The sequence below is a fragment of the Carassius carassius genome, chromosome 26, assembly GCF_963082965.1.
Source record: "Carassius carassius chromosome 26, fCarCar2.1, whole genome shotgun sequence".
In the NCBI taxonomy this organism is placed as follows: domain Eukaryota; kingdom Metazoa; phylum Chordata; class Actinopteri; order Cypriniformes; family Cyprinidae; genus Carassius; species Carassius carassius.
The window spans coordinates 28,708,868-28,733,800 of NC_081780.1; the positions used below are offsets into that span (position 1 = coordinate 28,708,868).

The 24,933-nt window shown below is 40.5% G+C and overlaps 2 protein-coding genes across 2 annotated transcripts in view; one reads left to right on the top strand and one right to left on the bottom strand.

The window, feature by feature from the left end:
* Positions 1-228: 228 nt before the first annotated feature.
* The window catches only part of LOC132106002 (gastrula zinc finger protein XlCGF57.1-like), a 57,438-nt gene continuing 32,733 nt past the window's right edge, over positions 229-24,933 (bottom strand). The window contains exon 3 of the mRNA XM_059511583.1: positions 229-1,373. Within this exon, the coding sequence (XP_059367566.1) occupies positions 229-1,373 (1,145 nt within the window). The remainder of the gene's footprint in view (positions 1,374-24,933) is intronic.
* LOC132106122 (gastrula zinc finger protein XlCGF8.2DB-like) overlaps positions 5,250-24,933 on the top strand; it is a 113,782-nt gene continuing 94,098 nt past the window's right edge. The window contains exon 1 of the mRNA XM_059511764.1: positions 5,250-5,424. The gene's annotated coding sequence lies outside the window, so the exon portion shown is untranslated. The remainder of the gene's footprint in view (positions 5,425-24,933) is intronic.

Genomic DNA, 24,933 nt, shown 5'->3' on the forward strand with positions numbered 1-24,933 from the left:
TACGCAATATCACGTTCATAATCACAGCTGAATCGCATGCGGTCATGAATGCGATATTGCGTAGCTTGTCAGCGAACTACGGCTCAGTGTAGTAAGTGCGGCTCCATTTGAAAGCAGGTGATGGACATTTACCGCTAATCACAGAACCAGCTTTACTGACAAGACACGCATGACAATCAAATGCGATTAATCATGCAGCCCTACTGATAATGTAAAAATACAATTGCCTCAAATGTAAAAACTCATATGGTGTGTAAATGCCGATTTATTTTTACAACTCTTTCCGCAGTGTCCACATATAAACGGTTTCTCGTCAGTGTGTTGGTTTATGTGTCTGTCAAGGTTTCCTTTTTGGTTGAAACTTCTTCCACATTTTTGGCAGGTGAAAGGTTTCTCTCCAGTGTGAATCATTTTGTGGTCTTTCAAGTGTCGTTTATGATTAAAACTCTTTCCGCACTGAGGGCATGTGTAGGGTTTCTCTCCAGTGTGAATTGTCATGTGGTATTCAAACTGTTGTTTTTGACAGAAACTCTTTCCACACTCGAAGCATGTGTAGGGTTTCTCTCTATGAGTTTCCATGTGGACTTCAAGGTTTCCATGTTGATCAAAACTCTCTCCACACTGTTCGCATGTGTAAAGCTGCTCTACATTGTGAATTTTCATGTGTCTGTTAAAGCCTTCTTTTTGAGTGAAACTTACTCTACACTGTTGGCAGGTGAAAAGACTCTTTCTAGTGTGAACACTCATATGGGAGATAAGGTTTTCTTTGCGGTTGAAATCTCTTCCACACTGTTGGCAGGTGTAAGGCTTTTCTCCAGTGTGAACACTCATGTGCCTGTCAAGGTTTCCTTTTTGGCTGAAACTTCTTTCACATTGTTGGCAGGTGAAAAGCTTCTCTCCAGTGTGAATTCTTATGTGATCTTCAAAACGTCCTTTATGATTAAAACTCTTTCCGCACTGAGGGCATGTGTAGAATTGCTTTTCAGAGTGAATTCTCATGTGGCCTTCAAAGTGTCGTTTTTGACCGAAACTCTTTCCACACTCAGAGCACTTGTAGAGTTTCTTTCTACGAGTTCTCATGTGGACTTCAAGGTTTTCATGTTGATCAAAACTCTTTCTACACCGAGAGCAGGTGTGAGGCTTCTCTCCAATGTGAACCCTCATGTGTCTGTTAAGGCTTTCTTTTTTAATGAAACTTCTTCCACACGGTTCGCAGATGAAATAATGATTTAGTCCTGTCTTTTGAGCCATTTTTCTTGAGGAAGTCTTTTCAGTCTGTGACCAACTAAAATATTTTTCTCCATTTATGGAATCATGATCTTTCTCTTCAATTTCATTCAGTTCTTCACTCTCCTCTTTCAGTGCTATCAGGTCTACTATTATAAAAGACAAATAAAAGTTAACCAGAGATTAATGACACCAAACAACAGACATCAAAACATGCTAACATGTAAAGTGTCAAAATGAACATACAACTGTATGCTATATCCACTAAACTTTAAGAGGTGTTATATGTAATCTGAGAAACCCTTCACAATATTAGTAACTCGTCACTTATTTAGGACATCTCAAAAGTGATCAAGCTGGTCTTTCATTTCTTTACAACTTTTATTTTGACAGGCTACTTTTATTTTGACACTGGTTTTACTCAAATGCAATGGTAAAATGCTTGTGAAGTGACTCAGAACAGTTCTGGTGATGTTGTTTATGTATTTATGTCCTCATTGAGACGGCAGATGCTGAAATTACTGCAAGCGTCATGCGCTTCAGTCTATGTAGTAGACTCAGAAGAATCAGCCGAGCAACAGAGAAGGACAGCAGCTTGTGAGTGTTTAGTCTTGTTTTCTCATTAGACTACTGTGTGATCGTCATTGCTAGGAAAGTTTTTGGTTTAAATTGTGTATCTTACCCTGATAAATACGTGCTGAAAGTGGCGCTTGGTTTTGCGTTTGCCTATCACGGGACTGCCCAGTTTCGATCTGCTAAATAGTGAGACAGTGAAAGTACTTAATTATCTGTTTTGAAAGCACTTGTCAGAAGAATCAGCCGAGCGACAGAGAAGGACAGTAGCTTTTGAGTGTTTAGTCTTGTTTTTTCGTTTTAAACAAAGCCGATTTCATTACTTCTATTATTAGTCATTGAAAGCTTAATCTCATGGCCCTAACAGAGACCTGGATCAAACCAGAGGACACTGCTACACCTGCAGCACTCTCCAATAATTTCTCATTTTCCCACTCCCCCCGTTTGACTGGAAGAGGTGGGGGTACTGGTCTGCTCATCTCTAATGATTGGAAATTTAATCCTTTACCATCTTTGGGTATCAACAGCTCCTTTGAATCTCATTCATTTACTGTTACCTACCCTTTTAAAATACATTTTGTAGTTGTCTATCGACCCCCAGGACCACTGGGTAACTTTTTGGATGAATTAGATGTGTTGCTCTCAACCTTTTCTTAGGATAGTACTCCCCTAGCTATGCTTAGAGATTTCAACATCCACCTAGATAAACCTTTGTATGTTGATTTTCACACTCTGCTTGCCTCTTTTGATCTCAACCGAGTGTCAACTACTGTTCCTCACAAATCAGACAACCAACTGGACCTTATTTATATACAACAATGCTCTACTGATCATGTTCTGGTTACTCCACTGCACACGTCAGATCACTTCCTCCTCACTCTTAACTTTAACATGGTCCCTGACACATCACTTACCCCTCCACATGTCATCTTTCGATGTAACCTACGCACACTTTCACCCTCCTGGCTATCTGCAATGGTTTCATCTTCTCTTCCTTCCTTCCCCTAAACTGTTTGCATCTTTGGACGCGAACAGTGCTACTGATACTTTCTGCTCCACTCTTACATTTTGTTTAGACACTGTTTGCCCCTTATCTTCCAGGCCAGCCCATACCACCCCTTGGTTATCTGATGTTCTAAGCGAACACCGTTCTAAGCTTAGAGCTGCTGAAAGGGTGTGGCGCAAATCCAGAAATACTACTGACCTTTTTGTGTATCAGTCACTCCTATCTTCTTTCTCTGCTTGCTTCTACTCTGCTAAAATGACATACTTCCATAACAAAATTAACAATTCATCTAACTCTCGCATGCTTTTTAAAACATTTTCCTCACTTCTTTGTCCTCCTCCTCCCCCTTTTGCTTCATCTCTAATAGCTGACGACTTTGCAACATTAATAAAATTAAACACATTAGAGCACAATTTTCCACACCACAATCAGTCAAGCTCATATCACCAGCAAACTTACACTCATTTACATCCTTTTCTTCACTCTCTGAGGCAGAAGTCTCAAAACTCATCCTTTCTAATCACCCTACTACTTGCCCGCTTGATCCCATTTCATCTCATCTTCAAGCCATTTCTCCTGCAGTTGTACGTGCACTCACTCACATCATCAACACTTCCCTCCACACTGGTGTTTTTCCCTCATCATTTAGACAGGCACGTATAACTCCACTTCTTAAAGTGTAACTAAACCCCTGCTCAGAGCCTGACTCCACCCACTGACAATATTTGAAAAATGCTGAAAAGTGGGCAGATCACAGCGGAGATAAAGGGGACGAACCTAGGGCGGGGCTGAGCGAGTGCGGCGTGATCCTGAGACTCGCAGTGACGGATTGATCGACAGCTGCTGTCAGAGACGCTAAAATGGAGAGTGACTGTAATGACGCAAGTAGCTTTGCAACAGAGCGATCATTTGAAGTAGAGGACTTTTCTCCCCCACTTTTACCTGAAGTGGAGGGTGTCGAGGTGTCTGTTCATATCAATTCGAGCCGCTGGCTCAAACTGCGGTCTTACCTCCCACACCGCGTCGCTTTTCAGCGCGAGCTGTGTGGAGAAGCCCATTTCCACCTCCATTGCGTTGAAGAAGCAATCCCGTGTAAAACGCAGTTTGCACACTCTAGCTCTAGGCGGGAACACGTGGTCTTCCAGGCCAAATGCATGCAACCACTGGCGCTTAATTTTAAAGTCTGCTGGTAAACTATGCAGTCCAGCAGTGCTGTAGCAACCAGCAACACACCTCCGTACCATCCTGACAACTGTACTAAATACAGATAAATATACGCTAACTTGAAGATCTAAATAAATATATAATTGCTATGCTAAATAGATGCTATATTAGTCTATCCTGGTCGTTACCAATACTCGCAATTCCAACTCCTGACTCACTACAGTGATTTTGACGGAACAAGATGGTTTTATACTGCCAACGCGTGGTAGCTCGTACCAAGGGAGCTGGAAACCGCTTACGTCACTTGCCACCACAACATCCAATAGGAAAAATCAACTGCAGTAGCCACCGTTCAACCTGAAGAGGGCAGCACTCACACGTTTTTACACCATATATTGTAGAATTAAAACACTTTATACTCATGTGTCAAAAAAGTTACTTGAATCAATGAACAGTACTAATAAAGCCCCATTCTTATAGATCATTAACTAAAAAAAGTTGGTTTAGGGTTTAGTTACTCTTTAAGAAACCCAACCTCAACCCATCTCTTTTAGAGAACTACAGACCAGTTTCCCTTCTTCCTTTCATTGCAAAAACACTTGAACGAGCTGTATTCAAACAAGTCTCTACATTTCTCACACACAACAATCTCCTTGTCAGCAACCAATCTGTCTTCAGAAGTGGACATTCAACTGAGACGGCCTTGCTCTCAGTTGTTGAAGCTCTAAGACTGGCAAGAGCAGAATCCAAATCTTCAGTACTTATCCTGCTTGATCTGTCCGCTGCTTTTGACACTGTTAACCACCAGATCCTCCTATCAACCCTACTGGCAAATGGCATCTCAGGAACCACACTTCAATGGTTTAAGTCTTACCTATCAGATAGGTCCTTCAAAGTATCTTGGAGAGGTGAGGTGTCCAAGTCTCAACATCTAACTACTGGGGTGCCTCAGGGCTCAGTTCTTGGACCACTTCTCTTCTCTGTCTATATGGCATCATTATATTCTGTCATTCAGAAACATGGCTTTTCATACCACTGCTATGCTGATGACACTCAACTCTACCTGTCATTCCATCCTGATGATCCGACGGTAGCTATTCGCATCTCAGCTTGTCTAACAGACATTTCTTCCTGGATGATGGACCATCACCTTCAACTCAACCTTGCCAAGACAGAACTGCTTGTGATTCCATCAAACCCATCGTTTCATCACAATTTCACCATCAAGTTAGGCACATCAACCATAGCTCCTTCAAAAACAGCTAGAAGCCTTGGAGTTATGATTGATGATCAGCTGACTTTCTCAGGCCACATTGCTAAAACTGTCTGATCCTGCAGATTTGCTTTATTCAACATCAAGAAGATCAAGCCCTTTCTTTCGGAACATGCTGCACAACTCCTTGTTCAAGCTCTTGTTCTGTCCAGGCTGGACTATTGCAATGCTCTATTGGCAGGTCTTCCAGCCAATTCTATCAAACCTTTACAATTAATTCAAAAAGCGGCAGCAAGATAAATTTTTAATGAGCCAAAAAGAATACACGTCACACCTCTGTTTATCAATTTGCACTGGCTTCCAATAGCTGCTCCTATAAAATTCAAGGCATTGATGTTTGCCTACAAAACTACCACTGGCTCTGCATCCATTTACCTAAATTTGTTACTTCAGACTTATGTGCCCTCTAGAAGCTTGCGTTCTGCAAGTGAACGTCGCTTGATTGTGCCATCCCAAAGAAGAACAAAGTCACTTTTACGGACTTTTAAATTAAATGTTCCCTCCTGGTGGAATGACCTCCCCAATTCAATCCGAGTCCTTAGCCATCTTCAAGATTCGGCTTAAAACACATCTCTTCCATATTTATTTGACCCTCTAACTTTAACACTCACTATTCTAATTCTATTCTTAAAAAAAAAAATCTAACTACCTTTCTAATCTTTTTGTGTTCTATTTTCTTTTAATTTATTATGCGATTGTATATGTGTGTGTGTGTGTGTATGTGTAAAGATCTCTAACACTAGCTTGCTCTATTCTCTTTTTTTCTATCCGTTTTCTTTTTATTTATTATATTATTTAAAATCCCATGCAACGTGTACTGTGTTAACCTAACTGAGACTTGTTATAGCACTTATATATCATTGCTCTTTTTGTTGTTTTTGATTGCTTCCAGTGTCTTAATCTGTAAGTCGCTTTGGATAAAAGTGTCTGCTAAATGAATAAATGTAATATATGTTTTCTCTTTAGACTACTGTGTGATCGTCATTGCTAGGAAAGTTTTTGGTTTAAATTGTGTGTCTTACCCTGGTGCTGAAAGTGGCGCTTGGTTTTGCGTTTGCCTATCGCGGGACTGCCCAGTTTCGATCTGCTAAATAGTGAGGCATGACCAGCTTCAATCACATGTAATCAGGCATATACAAAAGCGGTACCGCGGCAGCCCTCGTGTGAATCCTCCTCGTGTGAAGACTGACGAGTGTAAAGACAATCGACTCCACCTGCGTGCCTCCACCGAGCAAGGACACCGACAGGGCACTTGAGTATTGCTTTTCTCCTCTTTCTTTTTTGTATAGCTTGTTCTCAAATATTTTTTACACTTGTACTCACTATGTGCTTTCAGATCACTACTAAAACTCAGAGAGCACGCTACGTACATCGCAGGAAGGCCTGTCTGACAAACCTACGACCTGTCCCTCTGACCTCTACTATTACGCTCTATATTTCAATTGGTCTCTGGAACTGCCAGTCTGCAGTTAACAAAGCAGACTTCATCTCTTCTATTGCTACTCATTCAGGTCTCAACCTCATGGCACTGACTGAGACTTGGCTCAAACCTGAAGACACTGCCACCCCTGCAGTCCTCTCCACTAATTTCACTTGTTCCCACACTCCTCGTACCACTGGGAGGGGTGGAGGTACTGGTATCAAAAGAATGGAAATTTGATCTTCAGCCATCACCTACAGGTAATTTTTCATTTGAATCACATGCCATTACTGTAACCCACCCTGTTAAAATCCACTTTGTGGTAATTTATCGTCCCCCAGGTCAATTGGGAAACTTCTTGGAGGAGTTGGATGTGCTGCTATCAAACTTTTCTGAACATGGTACTCCTCTCGTACTGCTTGGTGACTTCAACATCCACCTAGATAAACCCCAGGTTGCTGACTTCAAAACTCTGCTCACCTCATTTGATCTCAAGCAAGTGTCTACTACAGCGGCTCACAAATCAGGCAACCAACTGGACCTCATCTACACGCGTTGTTGCTCTGTGGACAACTCTTCAGTTGCTCCACTGCACACCTCAGACCACTTCCTCATTACTGCTAACCTAGCACTGACTCCTGAAGCGGCGGCTCTCATTCGGTCACCTTTCGACGGAATCTACGTTCACTCTCTAAATCTCGCCTATCTTCTGTGGTTTCATCCTCGCTTCCTGTACGGTCTCAGTTTTCAGCTCTGGACACGAACAGCGCTACGGACACTCTTTGCTCCACTTTAACATCTTAATTTGGACAACTTTTGCCCACTGTTGTCTAGACCAGAACGCACCGCCCCATCTGCCCCGTGGCTGTCCGAGGTTCTACGTGAACATCACTCTAAACTCAGGGCTGCAGAGAGGAAATGGCAGAAATCAAGGAACTCTACCGACCTCAGTGTGTATCAGTCTCTTCTCTCTTCCTTCTCTGCAAATGTCTTCATGGCTAAAACATCCTACTACCACAACAAAATTAACAGCTGTTGTGACGCTCGGACACTCTACAAGACTTTCTCTTCTCTTCTTAATCCTCCGCCACCACCTCCTCCATCGACTCTTACAGCGGACGACTTTGCAGTTTTCTTCACAAATAAGACAAGAACCATCAGCGACCAATTCTCCACATTGCAGACTGAGGACAACTTCACAATGACCGACGCACACTCTTTCTCCTTCTCCCCACTCTCAGAGATGGACGTTTCCAAACTTCTGTCCAATCATCCTACTACTTGTCCACTTGATCCGATCCCCACTCACCTCCTTCAAGCGATCTCTTCGTCCGTCATACCTTCGCTTACTCACATTATCAACTCCTCTCTTCACTCTGGAACATTTCCCTCAGCATTCAAGCAGGCTCAGGTAAGCCCACTGCTCAAGAAACTCTCTCTAAATCCAGCGCTTCTTGAAAACTACAGACTACTTAATTCATTGCAAAGACACTTGAGCGAGCTGTGTTCAACCAGCTTTCTATGTTCCTTGTACAGAACAACCTCCTGGACAGCTCTGCTCTCAGTTACTGAAGTCCTGCGACTAGCAAGAGCAGCTTCAAAATCCTCAGTACTCGTCTTACTGGATCTGTCTGCTGCTTTTGACACCATTAATCACCAGATTCTCCTGTCCACCCTATGAAAGATGGGCATCTCTGGAACTGCACTCCTGTGGGTTAAGTCCTACCTCTCTGATAGATCCTTCAGTGTGTCTTGGAGGGGTGATGTTTCTAAGTCACAACACCTTGCTACAGGGGTTCCTCAAGGCTCAGTACTTGGACCACTTCTCTTCTCCATCTATATGACGTCATTAGGGTCTGTCATTCAGAAGCATGGCTTTTCTTATCACTGCTACACTGATGACACCTAACTCTACTTCTCATTCCAACCAGATGACCCGACGGTAGCTGCTCGCATTTCAGCCTGTCTGAGTGACATTTCTAGCTGGATGAATGACCACCACCTTCAGCTTAACCTTACGAAGACAGAACTCCTGGTGATTCCAGCTAACCCATTGCTTCATCACAACTTCTCTATACAGCTGGGTTCGTCAACCATTACTCCTTCGAGGACAGCCAGAAACCTAGGAGTTGTGATGGATCATCAGTTAAGCTTCACAGACCACATTGCTGCAACGACCCGGTCCTGCAGGTTTGCCTTATACAACATTAGGAAGATTAGACCTTTCCTGTCAGAGCAAGCCACCCAACTTCTTGACAAGGTCTTGTTCTCGCCAGACTTGACTATTGTAATGCTCTCCTGGCGGGCCTTCCTGCATGTACTGTCAAGCCTCTGCAATTGATCCAGAATGCTGCAGCAAGGATTGTCTTAAATGAGCCAAAAAAAGCTCACGTTACTCCTCACCTCATCAGGTTACACTGGCTACCAGTAGCCGCTCGCATCAAATTCAAGGTACTGATGCTTGCCTACAAGACGACCACTGGCACGGCACCAACATACCTAAACTCACTGGTTAAATCTTATGTGCCCTCCAGAAGTTTGCGCTCTGCAAGTGAACGACGCCTTGTGGTGCCATCCCAAAGAAGTTCAAAATCCCTCTCACGGACCTTTTCCTGGACTGTGCCCAGCTGGTGGAATGACCTCCCAATCTCAATTCGTACAGCTGAGTCTTTACTCATTTTCAAGAAACATCTAATCTTTTTCGACAGCACTTAACCAACTAATACTAGCACTTTTCCATTTCTTGTCTTTTCATTTATAAAATAAAAAAAACCTGGCTATGCGTTCTATACTAGACTAACTGACACTTGTCATGGCACTTGTATACTGTTGTTGTTCTCTTGTTGACCCGACTGCTTCTATTGTTCTCATTTGTAAGTCGCTTTGGATAAAAGCGTCTGCTAAATGATTAAATGTAAAATGTAGTAAACAAACCCGCATGTTTCTGCCATTCATTCATTCACACAGAGACACGCAGAACATGCAGGATTCATATTTCAACCAACTTTTACGGCTTACCATTTGCAGATACTGGTCCATATGGAGATTTGATTTGATTAATTTTGCTAACTTTGACAAATTCCGTGACTGTCCATATTAAAATGTAAGTTTCATCTCATGACTGGATTTTGAGATTCCGTCTGTGTTTTCTGTTTCGCGGAAATCAAAGCGCTGTATGCATCAAGAACCGGGTTGAACGGGCACTCGGTACCACAGGTACTTAAAGAAACCTGCCACCGTGACATTTTCATTTTTTAGTACCAACTTGGTACCAAAGTACTGGGTCTTTTGACAACACTAGTTACTACATTTCTATTGCTTTTCATATTAAAAAACTTTTGTGTTGTTTCTATTTTAATGTACTTTTAAAGTTTAAATTACATTAAAAGCTTAAAGGTGCCATGTGCAAAAATTGAGGTAAAAATATCCAAAAAATGACCTAGACGCATCAAAAGAATGAGAAGAAATAAAGGCGATGATGTCATTAAAAAAATGTCAAGTTATAGTGCTGCAGAGATATCAACCTTAATTAGCATTAGCATTACTAGCCCCGGCCCGACAGGTGTCGTAATACCAGTTTCGGCCATGGGAGGCGGTATGCGGGCAACATAACCACCAGCCAACCTGCAATACACGAATAACTCGCACTCGCATGTGGGCGTACTTATACCTGATGTCAATCGTGTGGAAAGTACAGCCCACTACTTCATTTCAGTTCAGGGAAGAGTGCGGAAGGATGGCTGAAGCCCTTGGCAAGAGACCCCTACCACAACCACCCACTACAGGGAAAAAAACCGTGCTCGGAATCACAAATCAAATCCGATAAGAAAAGGAGCCGAACCAGAGTAAACATCGGCACTGCTTTCAAACGCTGGAGAAAACTGATGGACCTGAAAGAAATGAGGTTCGACACCGAACTTGCAACATTTCTTTTGGATTGTTAAGTTAGATGCTGTTAGTATTTAGCTAGAAGTTTGTTTTATATGTTTGTGTATTTTTTTGGGAAGTTATAACATAGAAATGTATCGAAGGCTGTTCTATAAACGTGCTAATGTTAGCGATGGCTAACCGTAGCTGCGTTTGATAATTAGCTAGCTATAACTTACCCATTTTTTTATATCATAAGTAACCTGCTCTGTCTAGTCTGTTGGTCTCCGTGTCCTCTTTGCTTTGTGGTTTTTCTGTACGTGAGAAAATTGATGTGTGGCCTGAAAGCGTGTGAAAAGAGTCAATTGCGTGTGTCTCACGGTGAATGCTTGAGAGTTGGCAGCTCTGGTTACGTTGGTTGGCGGTAGCTTGATGTTGACAGAATGCTGTCTGTCAAATTAATTTAATTCAAATAATGTGTATATACAACTCAATGTAATATGAACAAAACGAATATGAACATACTCACTGGTAAAGGTGAAGGGGAGTAGCTTGAAGATGTCATGTTTCAAAATCACTTGACATCACCCAACGTTCCTCTGGAGGCAAAACGTCCTCTTATAGCAGCGGTTCTCAATTCCAGTCCTCGCGCCCCACTGCTCTGCATATTTTGCACGTTTCTCTTTGTTTACACACCTGATTCAGATAATCAGCTCGTTAGAAATGAACTCCGTGCATGAACTGTGTTCCAATTGTTCATTGCTCCCTACTCTCTGAGCAGGGGAAATCTGTTGAAGTTTACCTCACATCGAAACATTCATTCACTGATTTGTGCTGTGCAGCGTCTTTAAACATGGACAACTGTGACATCATATACCTCTGTAAATCAATACAATTTAAATTAAAGTCTTGCACACTTCAATGCACTTTGATTGGAACATATAGCTACTTTCGCTTCGAACTGGAATCATGGCTGAATATCCTGTGATGTCCACTTCGCAGGGCACTTATGTTTGAATAGAACAAATGTCTGAAGCGCTAAGAGAAACGTTCAAAATGTGCAGAGCAGTGGGGTGCGAGGACTGCAATTGAGAACCGCTGTCTTATAGGCTTCGGCTATGGATGTAGGGTTGTTGTGAAGGTAGGGGCGGAGCATAGAGACTATGCCATTTCTCGTTTGTCACTCTAGAGTAGACCAATTCACTTTATTGAGGCATACTGCCCCCATCTGGTATGGAATGTGGAGTATGACTTGATTTTTTTGCCAGACATGACAGATGGCACCTTTAATTAGTACATCATATATAAATGATGTAAATGATGTAAATGATATAAACGATAATGCAATGATGAAACTATATCATTTTGAACTGAATTAGCAATGGTTTAGGAGGCAGCTTAAAATGTCAATTTATTTGGAGATATTTCAAAATTAGCAGGAACTATACTTTATGTTGAGAGCCACATTTATTCATAAAGCTTGCTTTTGTAAAAGTGTGCGCAAAACAACAAACCAGTAACTGTAGGCTAACCGAAAACCAAAGTGTGCAGTTATAACAAAATGTAATCTCACTGCCACCTTGGAGTTCAAAAAGAAAAATTATTTTATTTATAATTGTTTTATAATTACAAAAACAGCTCTTAAACTTTTCAATTTCAACTTTTTAAATGCTGAAGTTTTCAAAAGTACATACATGTGTGCAAGAACTATAGAAATTGCAATCATTTACTGTGTAAGTTAATTAAGGCATGTGCCTTAACTCAGTTGATTTCAGCTCCAAATTTTAAAATGTAGCTGGTTTTGTCCTTGCCACAAGTGAAAGATTTGACGATTTCAGAATCGGGAAACATTGCCTGGAACAACTCAGACACACCTTCATTGGATGTGTAAGAGTAGTGATGGACAGCAGTGTTCAGACACTAGAGCACCTCAGCCTGCAAAGTCGTATTTGAGCTGAACGATGATCGAATGTCGCTCGATTTTGCTACAGTAACGTTGGTGACTACAGCATCAGTTGTCATCGTAATGTTAATACTTGTAGATTTATCCATCACACCAAAGTAACTAGACATAGTTGTTTGCTGTCTGAGTCTCACCGCCAATTTGGGGCCGTCACACTGCATATGGGATTTGACAGCGCTGATTCCCCTGGTCCTGGTGCAAAATCCCTCATCATTTTTAACACTAACAGACTGCAACCATGTCTTAAAATTTTCGTTTTCCAGCCACTTCAGCTGGAACTTATACTTTCCCATTTTTCCTAGGTTCAGATCGGTCCACCGCTGTACATAATGCCTGCATCACAGCAATTTTGCTCCAGCCAGAACCAAATACTAAACCGGTTACGTGTTTATCACACTAACGTAACATTACATATCTTGCAACAACAATTTTTTTTATTAATTATGAAGGCTATATTCAATAAATTTATAAAAAATTCCTTTAGGAATCAAATGTAATGCTTTTTAATGCTATTTAAGGCCTTATTTTTCGCAAAATCCATTTAAGGACTTTTATTGCCCCGCGGAAACCCTGAAAGTAAGTCAGACCTCCTAGGACTGCAAACTATTAAAAATTTCAACCATTACTGGATTTACATATGGTGGATACTAGCGTCTGAAGAATTTGAGTCTGTCATTAATAGGAAATTTTGCTGCGGAGAAATTTTTATATGCTGAAATGCCAAAATGATAGCATTGGTTTCTGCCATGAAAACTGAACTACAGGTGCATCTCAGTAAATTGGAATGTTGTAGTAAAGTTCATTTATATCAGTAATTCAACTCAAATTGTGAAACACATGTATTAAATTCAATGCACACAGACTGAAGTCTTTGGTTCTTTTAATTGAGATAATTTTGGCTCACATTTAACAAAAACCCACCAATTTTCACCAGGTTTCCTGAGGCTTTAAAATGGTCTCTCAGTAGGCTACATAATCATGGGGAAGACTGCTGATCTGACAGTTGTCCAGAAGACAATCATTGACACCCTTCACAGGGAGCCACAAACATTCATTGCCAAAGAAGCTGGCTGTTCACATAGTGCTGTATCCAAGCATCATATATATATATATATATATATATTTTTTAAATAGGCTCATTTACCAAAAGAGTTTTATCATTTTTGAATCCATTCAGCTGATCTCCAGGTCTGGCAGTAGCACTTTCAGCTTAGCATAGATAATTTAATTTGATTAAGACTGTTAGCATTTCGCTCCAATGACCAAAGAGTTTTAATATTTTTCCCATTTAAAACGTGGCTCTTCTGTAGTTACATCATTCATGAAGAACGACGAAAAATTAAAAGTTGCAATTCCTCTAGGCTGATATAGGAACTATACTCTCATTCCAGCGTAATTATCAAGGTACTTTGCTGCCGTATTCAAAACAGTAGATTTTAACTGTCTAAAGGGGAGTTGGAAAATGAGTCTATTTTCAAAAATTGGGGATTGTACCTTTTAAGACCTGCACGCATCTAATGGCGCGTTTCCACGGAGTGGTACGGTACGGTACGGGTCGGGTCGGTACCCTTTTATTTGCGTTTCCACTGCCAAAAGTTGAGAATGGTACCAAAAAGCCGAACCGTACCGTACCACTTTTTGGGTACCCTTCCGTTGGGGTACCTAGCACAGTGGAACGGTACTAAAGGGTGGAGCTAGACTCACTGCAGAACGTTGATTGGTTGACAGAGAATCGTCATTTGCGCGTGCCGCAAGGGGAAAGACACAACTCACGAGGCGCCATTTTTAAATTACAACAACGTCGCAACAATGTCGCCGCGCAGCATAACTTTACCGTGGTCGACCCAGGAGGTGCAGACCTTCTTGGGTATCATCGGTGAAGAAAGGGTGCAAAGGGAACTCGATGGCATGGTGAGAAACGAAAAGGTTTTTCAGCATGTTTCTGAGAGGATGGCTGTCGAGGGTTACCAGCGGACGTCCGAGCAGTGCCGCATTAAATGCAAGAAACTGCGGAGTGACTATCGTAAGGTGAAAGACCACAACAGCTGGAGTGGTGTTCACAGAAAAAATTGGAAGTGGCTAGAAATGATGGACGCCATCTACGGGCACAGACCGGCGAGTTTGGGACGAGAAGGAGGCATCGATACGGCTACCTCGTTGCTGGAGTCGATGATGGAGCCTCCCGGTAAGTTTGTAATTGTGAAATATAACGTTAGTATACATCGATCACGGGAAAGCTTACGTTCAATGCACAACTTTTGTGCAAGTCTGTTGTTTGTCTGTCAGCCAGCCAGTGTGGTATCAACCGATCATTTGCAAGCTAGCAAAACGCTAACGTTAGTTTATTAGCCTGTGGTGGACGGAGTACATGTCCAGTAACGTTACTTGTAGCCTACAGATACCCTAATAAAATACACCTGTTTTATTACTAAACATATTCTACTAAATATATATTAAAGAGAGATGGGTCCAATGATATAGCTTAAGGAAAGAGTAAGAACTCCGTTTGAAAATTATTATGAAATATCAGAGCAAGGTGAAAATGTCCACATTCAATAGGCTTAAACAGTACAGTAATGTTGTGGGGTAAAAAGTACAATATTATGCTTTGGAATGTAGTGCAATAAAAGTTACTCTTATAAAATTATAGATACTTGAAAAAAAAAAATACTTATGTACATTATACAAAGTAAAAATGCTTTGTTTGGCTACCCACTCAGTCCTACTACGTTGTATGTTCTGTATTTATCTCAACCGCATTGTTGCCGTTTGTGTTATTAACGTGACTTTTGTAAATTTTCAGTTGAGCATCCTAGCTGTCAGGAGGAAATGGAGGCACTTGATGAGATTTCCACCCTTGAAAGCTCAAGTTCGCCTGCCAGGACATCAACCCCGACACCACCACCAGAATCTGCTCCATCAACTTCGAGTGAACCTCGGCGTATTACAATCGGTAAGACATGAACACCAGAGTGAAAAGAAATGTATAATACTGTAATAATATATACTAGAGGTGTAACAATATATCGTGCCATAATATATTTCGCAATACAAAAGCGCAACAATACGTATTGTGGATGTTGACAATATGTATCATGGATAGTTCTCCCAAAATAAAAATTACTGTGTGAGAAAAAATTCATGTTTTCAGAGTGTCAGTACTACATTAAATTACTATATAATGTTGCTTATGATGTATACTAATGCAATGGGGGAATATTTGTGGGTCCTCATAATGGCAAATGTCTTATTACCAGAACGTTAAGAATATTCGTCTAAAATAATTCAGTATTTTCAGCTTCAGAATCATGAATATTTTTATTCTGGTGTCACCATTGTCCTTGGGTTACAAGCACCAAGTCCAAGCCTATCCATTTAAACCCACAATGTAATATCCAAGTTTTCATTTTAATCGAAAATAATTTTTTTTTTTTTACCTTTTATCATATGTCGTGGAGTATCGCAATATTGTATCATGAGTTCATTATCGTCATATGTTAATATATACATGTCCAATTTAGACATTGTATTGTAGTACTGTAGATATCTCCCCATAATATTGGTTGGCTCAAATCACAAGGATCAAAATGCTTCGCTAAACAAACCAACATTCCTGTCTCTTTTGCATTCCAGGCAAGAGGAAAAGGGGGCAACAGGATGTTCATGCGGCCCTGGTTGAGATGCAGGCAGCTGATGAGAAGCAGCAGGAGTGGTTGGAGAGGATGGAGGAACGCCGTGACCGGCGCTTCGAACTTATGCTGGAGGATGCACGTGAGGCAAGGCGGCATGAGGCTGAACTAACTCGCCAACACATGGAGCAGTCTGCAAGCTTCAATCAGGCCTTCCTCGGCACGCTCAGTCAGCTGGTGCAGGCGTTGAGTAGTCGCCCCAACCCTGTGCCATGATCCAGCCACTTGTGCTCTTTTGCACACAGCACTTTAGACTTGTTTAGTTTTTTGGACTTGTTTAATTTTTTTGGACTTATTTAGTTTTTTGTTTGCACTCGTTTACTTTGTTTGCACTTTTAATTTTTGTTTGCACTTGTTTACAAAACCTTTTTTCTGTCGCACAGCTCATTTTTTTGTCAATAGCATTTGTTTGACTTTTTAAATTAAAGTACTTTTTCATTACCTCATGTGTCCTGTGTTCAGTGGCCATCTCACACAATTCCTCCCTTACCCATTCTATAAATTGAGGTCGTTTTATTAATGTTCCTGTCATCTGGTGTCAATGACATCTATTTTTTGCTACCTTGGCCATAATGGCCATTTGGGAGATTATGCTTGCCTTAAATACAAATTAGTTAGCAATGTGTTACTTTACATTTATTGCAAACAAAATCTGAATTTATTTATTTTTACAGTCATAGGTATTGCAGAGTAATAAGTCCTTTACCCCAAATATTATAAATTAATATTATAAATATTATAAATTGTTCCCTTATAATTACACGTGTACTTATAAAGTATGTACAATAATTACAGAAAGGTACGCTGTAAATTCGGTGTACTTACGCAGTACTTTTCGGGCTGTAATCATGAATTACTGCATAAATTATTTGTAATTTTCCATGTTTTTTAGCATAATAGGTCATAAGCTACATACCATGTAATATTAAAATAATTAGCCCTTAGTTGGGTAGCTTAGTTATGAAATACTGCATTTTATTTGTATTTTTCATGGTTGTTACTCCTTTATTCACCAAATATTATAAATTGTTCCCCTATAATTACATGTACACACTCTATAATTACCAAAAGGTATGCTGTAAATTATGTGTACTTGCGCAGTATTATCTTAAGCGTTACCAGATTGGCCATTTGATATAGTTACCCAAAATGAATTATACCTCATGTTTAAACAACATCTACATAAGAGGCAGCGGCAAAAATATTTCACAAAATATGAAGAGGCAGGGTAAAAGTAAAAAGGATTTATTCATGTCCATAAAATCAAAACTTAGCATTTACACAGGTGTGCCTTTGCTATCTGTACAACAGATTTAACTGTTCAAATAACGCATCAGACCCTCGCGTACATCCCTGCCCTCCTCCTCTGCACCCTGTGCCAGTGGCACCACAGGCTCTGCAGCAACAGGTGTATCCCATTCGTGCTGGTAATCCTCTCCATGCCTTTCACAAAGATTGTGCAGAGCACAACAAGTCAACACCATGGACTTCACCAGTTCGATGTCGCTGTCATTCCTCTTCATAAGGCACCGCCACCTTCCTTTGAGTCTCCCAAAAGCATTTTCTACCACCACCCGAGCCCTGCACACTTTTTTGTTGTAGGTCAGTTGTTCTGCTGTCAGCCGGCCATTGTCAGGGAATGGTTTTAGGAGCCAATTCTGCAAAGGGTAGGCAGAGTCTCCTAGCACATAAAAGCCAGCATTCACCCCACTGATGTTCCTGGTGCAAGCTGGGTAGAGGCTTCCACGCTCGACCAACTCCCACAATGTAGATAGCCTCAGAACCCTAGCATCATGCAAACTTCCAGCCATTCCTGCATATGCACTCCAAAATAGTCCTTTTCCGTCAACTACTCCTTGCAGGATGATGGAATGCCAGCCTTTTCTATTAAAGTAATCGCAGTGGTACTCCTTTGGGGCTATTATGGGTATGTGTGACCCATCAATGGCACCAACACACTGTGGAAGCCCCCACCGGTTCTCAAAGTAGGCTGCCATCTCTTTGAACTTCTGCTGGTCAGGGAAACATATCTGTTCTGGAACTAACAACAACATGGCCTTGCAGAATTCCTGGACGCACCGACACACTGTTGTTCTGCTGACACCAAAAAGATGGCCAATACTTCTGTAGTCGCTGTTGGTTGCAAGCTTCCATAGTGCAATGGCAACTCTTTTCTTAAGGGGAACACACTCTCTGTAGTTTGTGTCCTGCTTTTCCATTGCTGGATGCACCATGGCACAAAGGAATATAAATGTTTCTTCAGACATCCTGAAGTTGTTCAACCACTGTGTGTGTGTGAATCCTGGAACGATCACATCCCACCAGTCATTTGAGCGGCTGAAAGTCCAAACGGTTGGTCTGCGGCGCTGATTTTGCACCAGATTGAGTATCTAGAAAACAAACAAACAAAAAGTTAAGATTAATACAATGTCGCAGTGATGGTGGGTCATTTAATTAAAAGTGCAACTATCATACGCTGGATGAAAAAATACATAAAGTATTATATAAAGTATTATAAACATTGTAAGAGTTACCCTTGGACACGATAGAATATATAAATTTGTTAAAATATCTAATATACTGCACCAGAGAGGGAACTTTGGTGTCATTAAAGCACAAAGAAAAAAATAGCTTACAGATATAACTATTTTCTCAAAATTATACTTCTAATCTATCATTAACCACAACTAGTATTGCACTTGTAATAATATAGGCATCAACAGATTCATGTAAAAGTTTAATGATCTTAAAAAGTAACCTTCATAGTGCTTAATGAATAGACTGTAGTTTACAGTTGGCACAGTTAAAATCTGGTTTCACAGGCAGGGCTTATTGTACTTATTTATTCAGTGTAGGGTTATTTAATCTATAACAATATTGCTTAGTTAGCACATAAGACGAAATACATTAATACATGACATAAAAAAGTTAGCTTAGCTCAAGCTTACCCGCCTGTGCCGTCGTGTTTGTCTTGCCTTGTCTTGTCTTTACTCGCGCGGTTGTCTGTCTCGTCCCAGCTCCTTAAAATTTCCCAAATTCCCCTGTATTTTTCCGCTGTGTTTTTCCTTGCAGCATGTAGCCTTTGCTCAAACAAATATTGTCTCTTCCTTGAGATAAACAGCCACACACCGAGAAGCAAGAATAGGATCTGCTGTATGTCCTCCATTGTTGTTTGCGGTGAACTTTCCTATTCCCACGCGATCGAATGACGTCAAGCTACTTTCCGTCATACACCACGCCTATCAAGTGACGTTAGTGGAAACGCTAGCCAAATCATGGTTAACAGACCCGACCCGTACCGTACCACTCGGTGGAAACGCGCCATAATATAGAGGCACACGTCCATTTCTCTCAGTTGTTTACTTTCATTTTAGACATAACCAACTGAGTCTATACATCTAGTGTATAATAGTCTATAGAGTTTATAAGTAAACCTTGAGTGTTTTGACAGCATTGCCACAAAATATAACTTAGTTCAGTAAGCAGCACTGTTCAATGGGCTTTTTGGGTGTGCTCAGAAAGTGTTTGTCAGAACAGCACAAAAATGAAATGTTTAACCAGTAAGGCTTTAAAGCAGATGCAAAAAAAATGTACTTTTGTGATTTGTGAATAAGGGCATTGTCCGGTGAGAGTAACTCTAGCGCTGAGTTAACACTGATGTTAACCTGTCACATTGGACAGTAAACTAGTTTGATTCTGCGGCACCAGAACTGTGCTGCACGATACTACAATATTTCTTCAAAAGCAGACTGAAACAAAAATCTTCATATCACACACCCTTGACAGAAATCGTGGACCAAGGGGCAGACTGCACCACAAGTGCACTTTAGTGTTGGACCTCAAAGAGGCAGGGGCTCGAGTATACAATAAAAGTAGACTCAGGCCCTGTCCACACGGACACGGGTATTTTTATAACCGTGACTTTTTTTTACGCGGTTCGGCCTTTAGTCCACACGAAAACGCAGTTTCAGGGCACCGAAACCGAACATTTTTAAAAACTACGGCCAGGGTGAGCATTTTCAGAAACGCCGGTTGCAGTGTTGTCGTGTGGACAGTATAACCGTGGTTTTTGCCTTGCGACGTTAGAGTGTGCGCCGTTATCCGCTGTGTTTGACGTCAGATTGTGCGCTGCTTTCTGCTTCTGATTGGCCAAGGTGACTTTACAATTTGGGTTATATCGCCGCCTACTGGTGTGGCATGCTCTTCACAGCGCTTGATAGCATGTTTTGGCGTTTTCATGTGGACAGGATTTTTTTTTAAACGCAGGAGGAAAAACTCCGGTTATAGAAAATACCCGTGTCTGTGTGGACTAGGCCTCATACGCTGATAATGAACATTGATTTGCGCAGCTGGTCAGTTAACAAGGCTCTGTATGGTAACAGCTGATCCATGTGCAATCACTCACCTGATGGTATTCACCGCTGATTTACAGAACCGGCTAGTCAGACCATATTTATTGTGCATCCCTAGCAAAAATTTTACTCCGTCTTAGCAGTGAACATGAACATTTAACTTAGAGATGAGACGACTATTTAAATGCTGTTTTTAAATAGAACACTAAACTAGGAGTAGAAAATAGCCTTCAAAAAAAATTTAAGCAATAAATGAAGCTGAAATCCTTTTAAAAAGAGCGCTGCAGGAGGGCAGACAGTGTACAAAAACTAGTGCCAAAGGCAAAGTAATTGAGAAAATATACAGGATAGTTCCGATTTGAGAATGAAAACCAACCTGTTTGTTCTTGATCTTTGACTCCGAATGTTTCTTCACGCTCTTCTTTAATAATCTCAAACTTCGTTTGTTCCTCAGTATCTTCATGTTTGACTCTCAATGTTTCTTCAATCTTCATGTCTTCACTTTCCTCTTTAATAATCTCCATCTTCATAATCGTGTGTCACGTGGATCTCAGTCACTTCACCGGAAGTTTTTCTGTGAGTTTAGACACTTTTTCCTGATTAAGATGAGAATAATTAACAGCAAGAAAAGAAAAATAAATCTCTGGATGTGTCTCAATCCGCTCTAGTTCAGTAGTCAGCACACTGGTGAGGGAGACAGAGAGAGAGTTAATGGTCCTTGATCTAATTAGACTAACATTTAACAAATGTAACTCTCTATACAGGTTTGATTAACATTGGGCATTTAATAAGTATAACTTGAATCAATTCCACGTTTAAAAATTGCCATTGTACTTGAAGCTTGCCATTACAACACCACACCAGCAGTTGTTAAAGTTGTCATCACATGTTTGTGTTTGTTATCGTTGTGTTTAATTTCGAGCAGCAGTGTCTCGTCAGCGAGCGGCGATTCAAAACACTGAATCATTTGTGAAGAACCGATTCAATTGACTCGGAGCTTTGAATATCGCTAACGTCACAGAGAGCGAGATCAGACGCACCTCATCTGTTACTAATGTGTGGATGCGCTTTACTCCCAAAACAACCTGCTTTAATATTAGATAAAATATTACAATGTTACACTCGACGATTATCAACTTTACATCACTTGTAAACACTATAAAATAGATTGCACGCGTTTGTATGAAATCAAACACTTTAAATGATTAAGACCACAAACCTTTCTCCAGCTGAAACACAGAAGCGGGAGCTCGCCGCAGCCTTATGACGTCATGCCACCAGATCAAAATAAAAGTCCTGAGAGTGAAACTCCAGAGAGTGCTTAGATTAGTGCTTCCCAAACTGTGGCTATGCTAAATCAAAATAATAAAATAATTTAATTGTTGTAAAATGTGACCACCCCACCTTTATTACACAAATAAAAAAATTGCATAAAAAATATTTTTCTCCCCATTATATCGAGGTGAGATATATATAGCTCATTTTCAAACTGACTTTAGTTGCTTCGTAGGAATTCAGTCACAACTAACACTCAATTCAAAAGTGTGACGGCTGCTCAGTAAAATAGGAGTAGAGGATGTGAATCCATCCTCATCAACTGGACTTAACTGCACTTCAGTACAGTACAGCGAGGAGTACTGACAACCAGGGCTTGACATGAACTTTTTTTTGCTCACTAGTCAATGTGGCTAGTGGTTTTCCAACGTTACTAGCCACACAGCATTTTTACTAGCCACATTTTTGTTGTGAAATTACCTGATAAAAGTTGACTATGGCATGCTAAAATTTACTTGAACTAGATTTACAACCCTTTTAAATGTAAAACCACTGTACACACCCAAATCAATACTACATAAATGTATAACAATACAGGTCATTATAATTAGCTCTGATAAGGTTGTGTAAAGATCCTTTTTTAAATAAAACCAAGTATGAAGATAAAGACATAATAAAAGTGGTGCATGGATGTAGAAGATTAATAAAAAAAAAAAACTGAAAAAAAAAACCTTTAGCGTTAGAAACACTGTGTTTAAAATATCAGAATCAGACCCAGAATTACTTTATTGAACCACACTGAGAAATGCTTTTGTTAAAAGTTGCAATGGAAGGTAGTTCAGTCTCGAAACCTCACAACAAATGCATGCCATGGTTCAGACAAAGTTGCTATTATCTTCATTAAAATTTAAGGGGAACGTTCCTCTCATCATAAAGAACACATTTCAGTTTGTGTCATTTTTGTGCTCAGGCCCTAATAATGACTACTGGTAAGGATGCAACCCTCTACGGACACCTTGGCAATTGAATCGCCATTGGCTAGTAAATACTTTGGTTTACATGCCAGACTGGTTGATAGATAGATAGATATACTGTAGACAGTCATTAGTCCAACTTTCGGACTACACAATCAGGTTAAAGGAGCAACGACACTCAAAAAATTATTACAGAAACACCGGTAGTATCCCACCATTCCAAGGAATCTACGAAGCTCCCACCTGGTAGTAGGTATTGGATACTCAAGGACAGCAACTATTTTCCCGTTCAAAGGCCTCACTTGACCTTTTCCCATATAGGTGAACCAGAACCAGGGACATCCAAGTGCTGAAATGTCCCCGCAGGCCGAACGCCATATACATATATTGAATGAACAAATCCGGGGTCTGCATGACACAAATACAGTTTTAACATATTTAGGAGACATTATAAAGATTTTCTTCTCTGTTCTATAGTATGAATTAAGTAATCCGTCTCACCTACCTTACTTTTAATCACATCGGGACCAGAAAATCGCACGGTAAGAGCAGACCCAGGGGTAGGGATTAATACCAAAACTTTCTCTCCTGGCAGAAGATTACTGCCTTCTGATCAAAACGGCATTTCATTTTCGTCTGAGAGAAAACGAGAGCTTCCTTAGCCAAAGTACATGCTTTACGTAACTGCTCACAAATACTAGAGACTAGATCAAGAACGTTCATCTTTACAGATGAACCTGTGCTGAGAAATTCCTCCTTCAGCATTTTTAAAGGTCCACGAACATTATGGCCAAACACTAATTCAGAAGGACTAAACCCCAACGAATCATGTTGAGCTTCGCACACCACAAATAACACAAAGGGAACCCCCTCATCCCATCTGTTTCCAGTCCTGATGCAATATTTACGGAGTGCAGATTTCAGTGTTTGATGCCAGTGCTCCAAAGCCCCTTGGGATTTAGGGTGGTATGCACTTGACACGATATGAGACACTCCTAATGCTTTTAAAGAATTATGGAATACAGGAGACAGGAAATTTGAACCCTGATCTTTTTGAACAGCCTTTGGTAACCCAAAAGGTTTTGTTAATTCCAAGGTGTCCAGACTAAGGATGATCATGAGCCAAGCTTAACACTGTCGGAATTTCGAAGGAATGCCAATTTGATGCACCACATTCCGCTCTGTGTACAACTCCATTTATGCATTAATATTGCATCTTTTCAATTAAGTGGTGAAAATCTTCTCAGCACTCATAAAACAACTTCTCTAGGGTCGGATCGTTTTTTCTGTGCATTACTCAAGGCGTCACGTGATATTAACATATCAGTAACATGGTCAAACCAAAAAGGGAGATGAGGGGCCGTTTTAACCATATCAACAGACTCGGGAACTGAATCACGTCCTAAAATATCTAAGAAAATTGAGTCTTTAAGACTCTCATTTTCCTACAAGTCATGTCTTGCTTGAGTTCAGGTTGTAACAGCACTACTTGAAAACAGCAAAAAGTTTTAGCAAGTAAATCAGACTGCACCTCCTGCACAGGCGGCATAACTTTACTACCAGTAGGGCTGCAACAAACGATTATTTTGATAATTGATTAATCCAGTGGTTCTCAACCCGTGGCCCGTCACGAATTCAAATGCGGCCCACCACGCTGAACACAATTTTTAAAAAAAACTTTGTTTTATAATTAATTTAATTTTTTACATTAAGAAATATAAGCTATAGCCTAAAGTTTTTATGTGAAATTATTTAGTTTTTTATATATTATTTTTTAGACATGAGCAGACCTAGCCTACTCACATAACATTACGCATTTATCGAACACATAGGCTACAAGCGCGTACTTTGGCAGAATTCAATTCAAATAGTCATCAACAGCCATTAGTTCAGGTACAATTGAGCATCAGAATGGACAAATTTTTTTTAAGGGAGAAAAAAGAAATGTGGAAAATGCAAGTGAATTAACACATAAAAACAAGAATAGTCGCAGTATCAGTAGCCCTAGTGATTTACAGTTTGTCCCGCAACTCACTTGAAGAAGTTCAGGCAAATGGAAACACAATATACTTACTACGTAGCAATCATCCTTAATTGAAGAACTGTGGCAAAACATCTCTGGAGAGAGCTTGTATTATTAAATTCGAAAG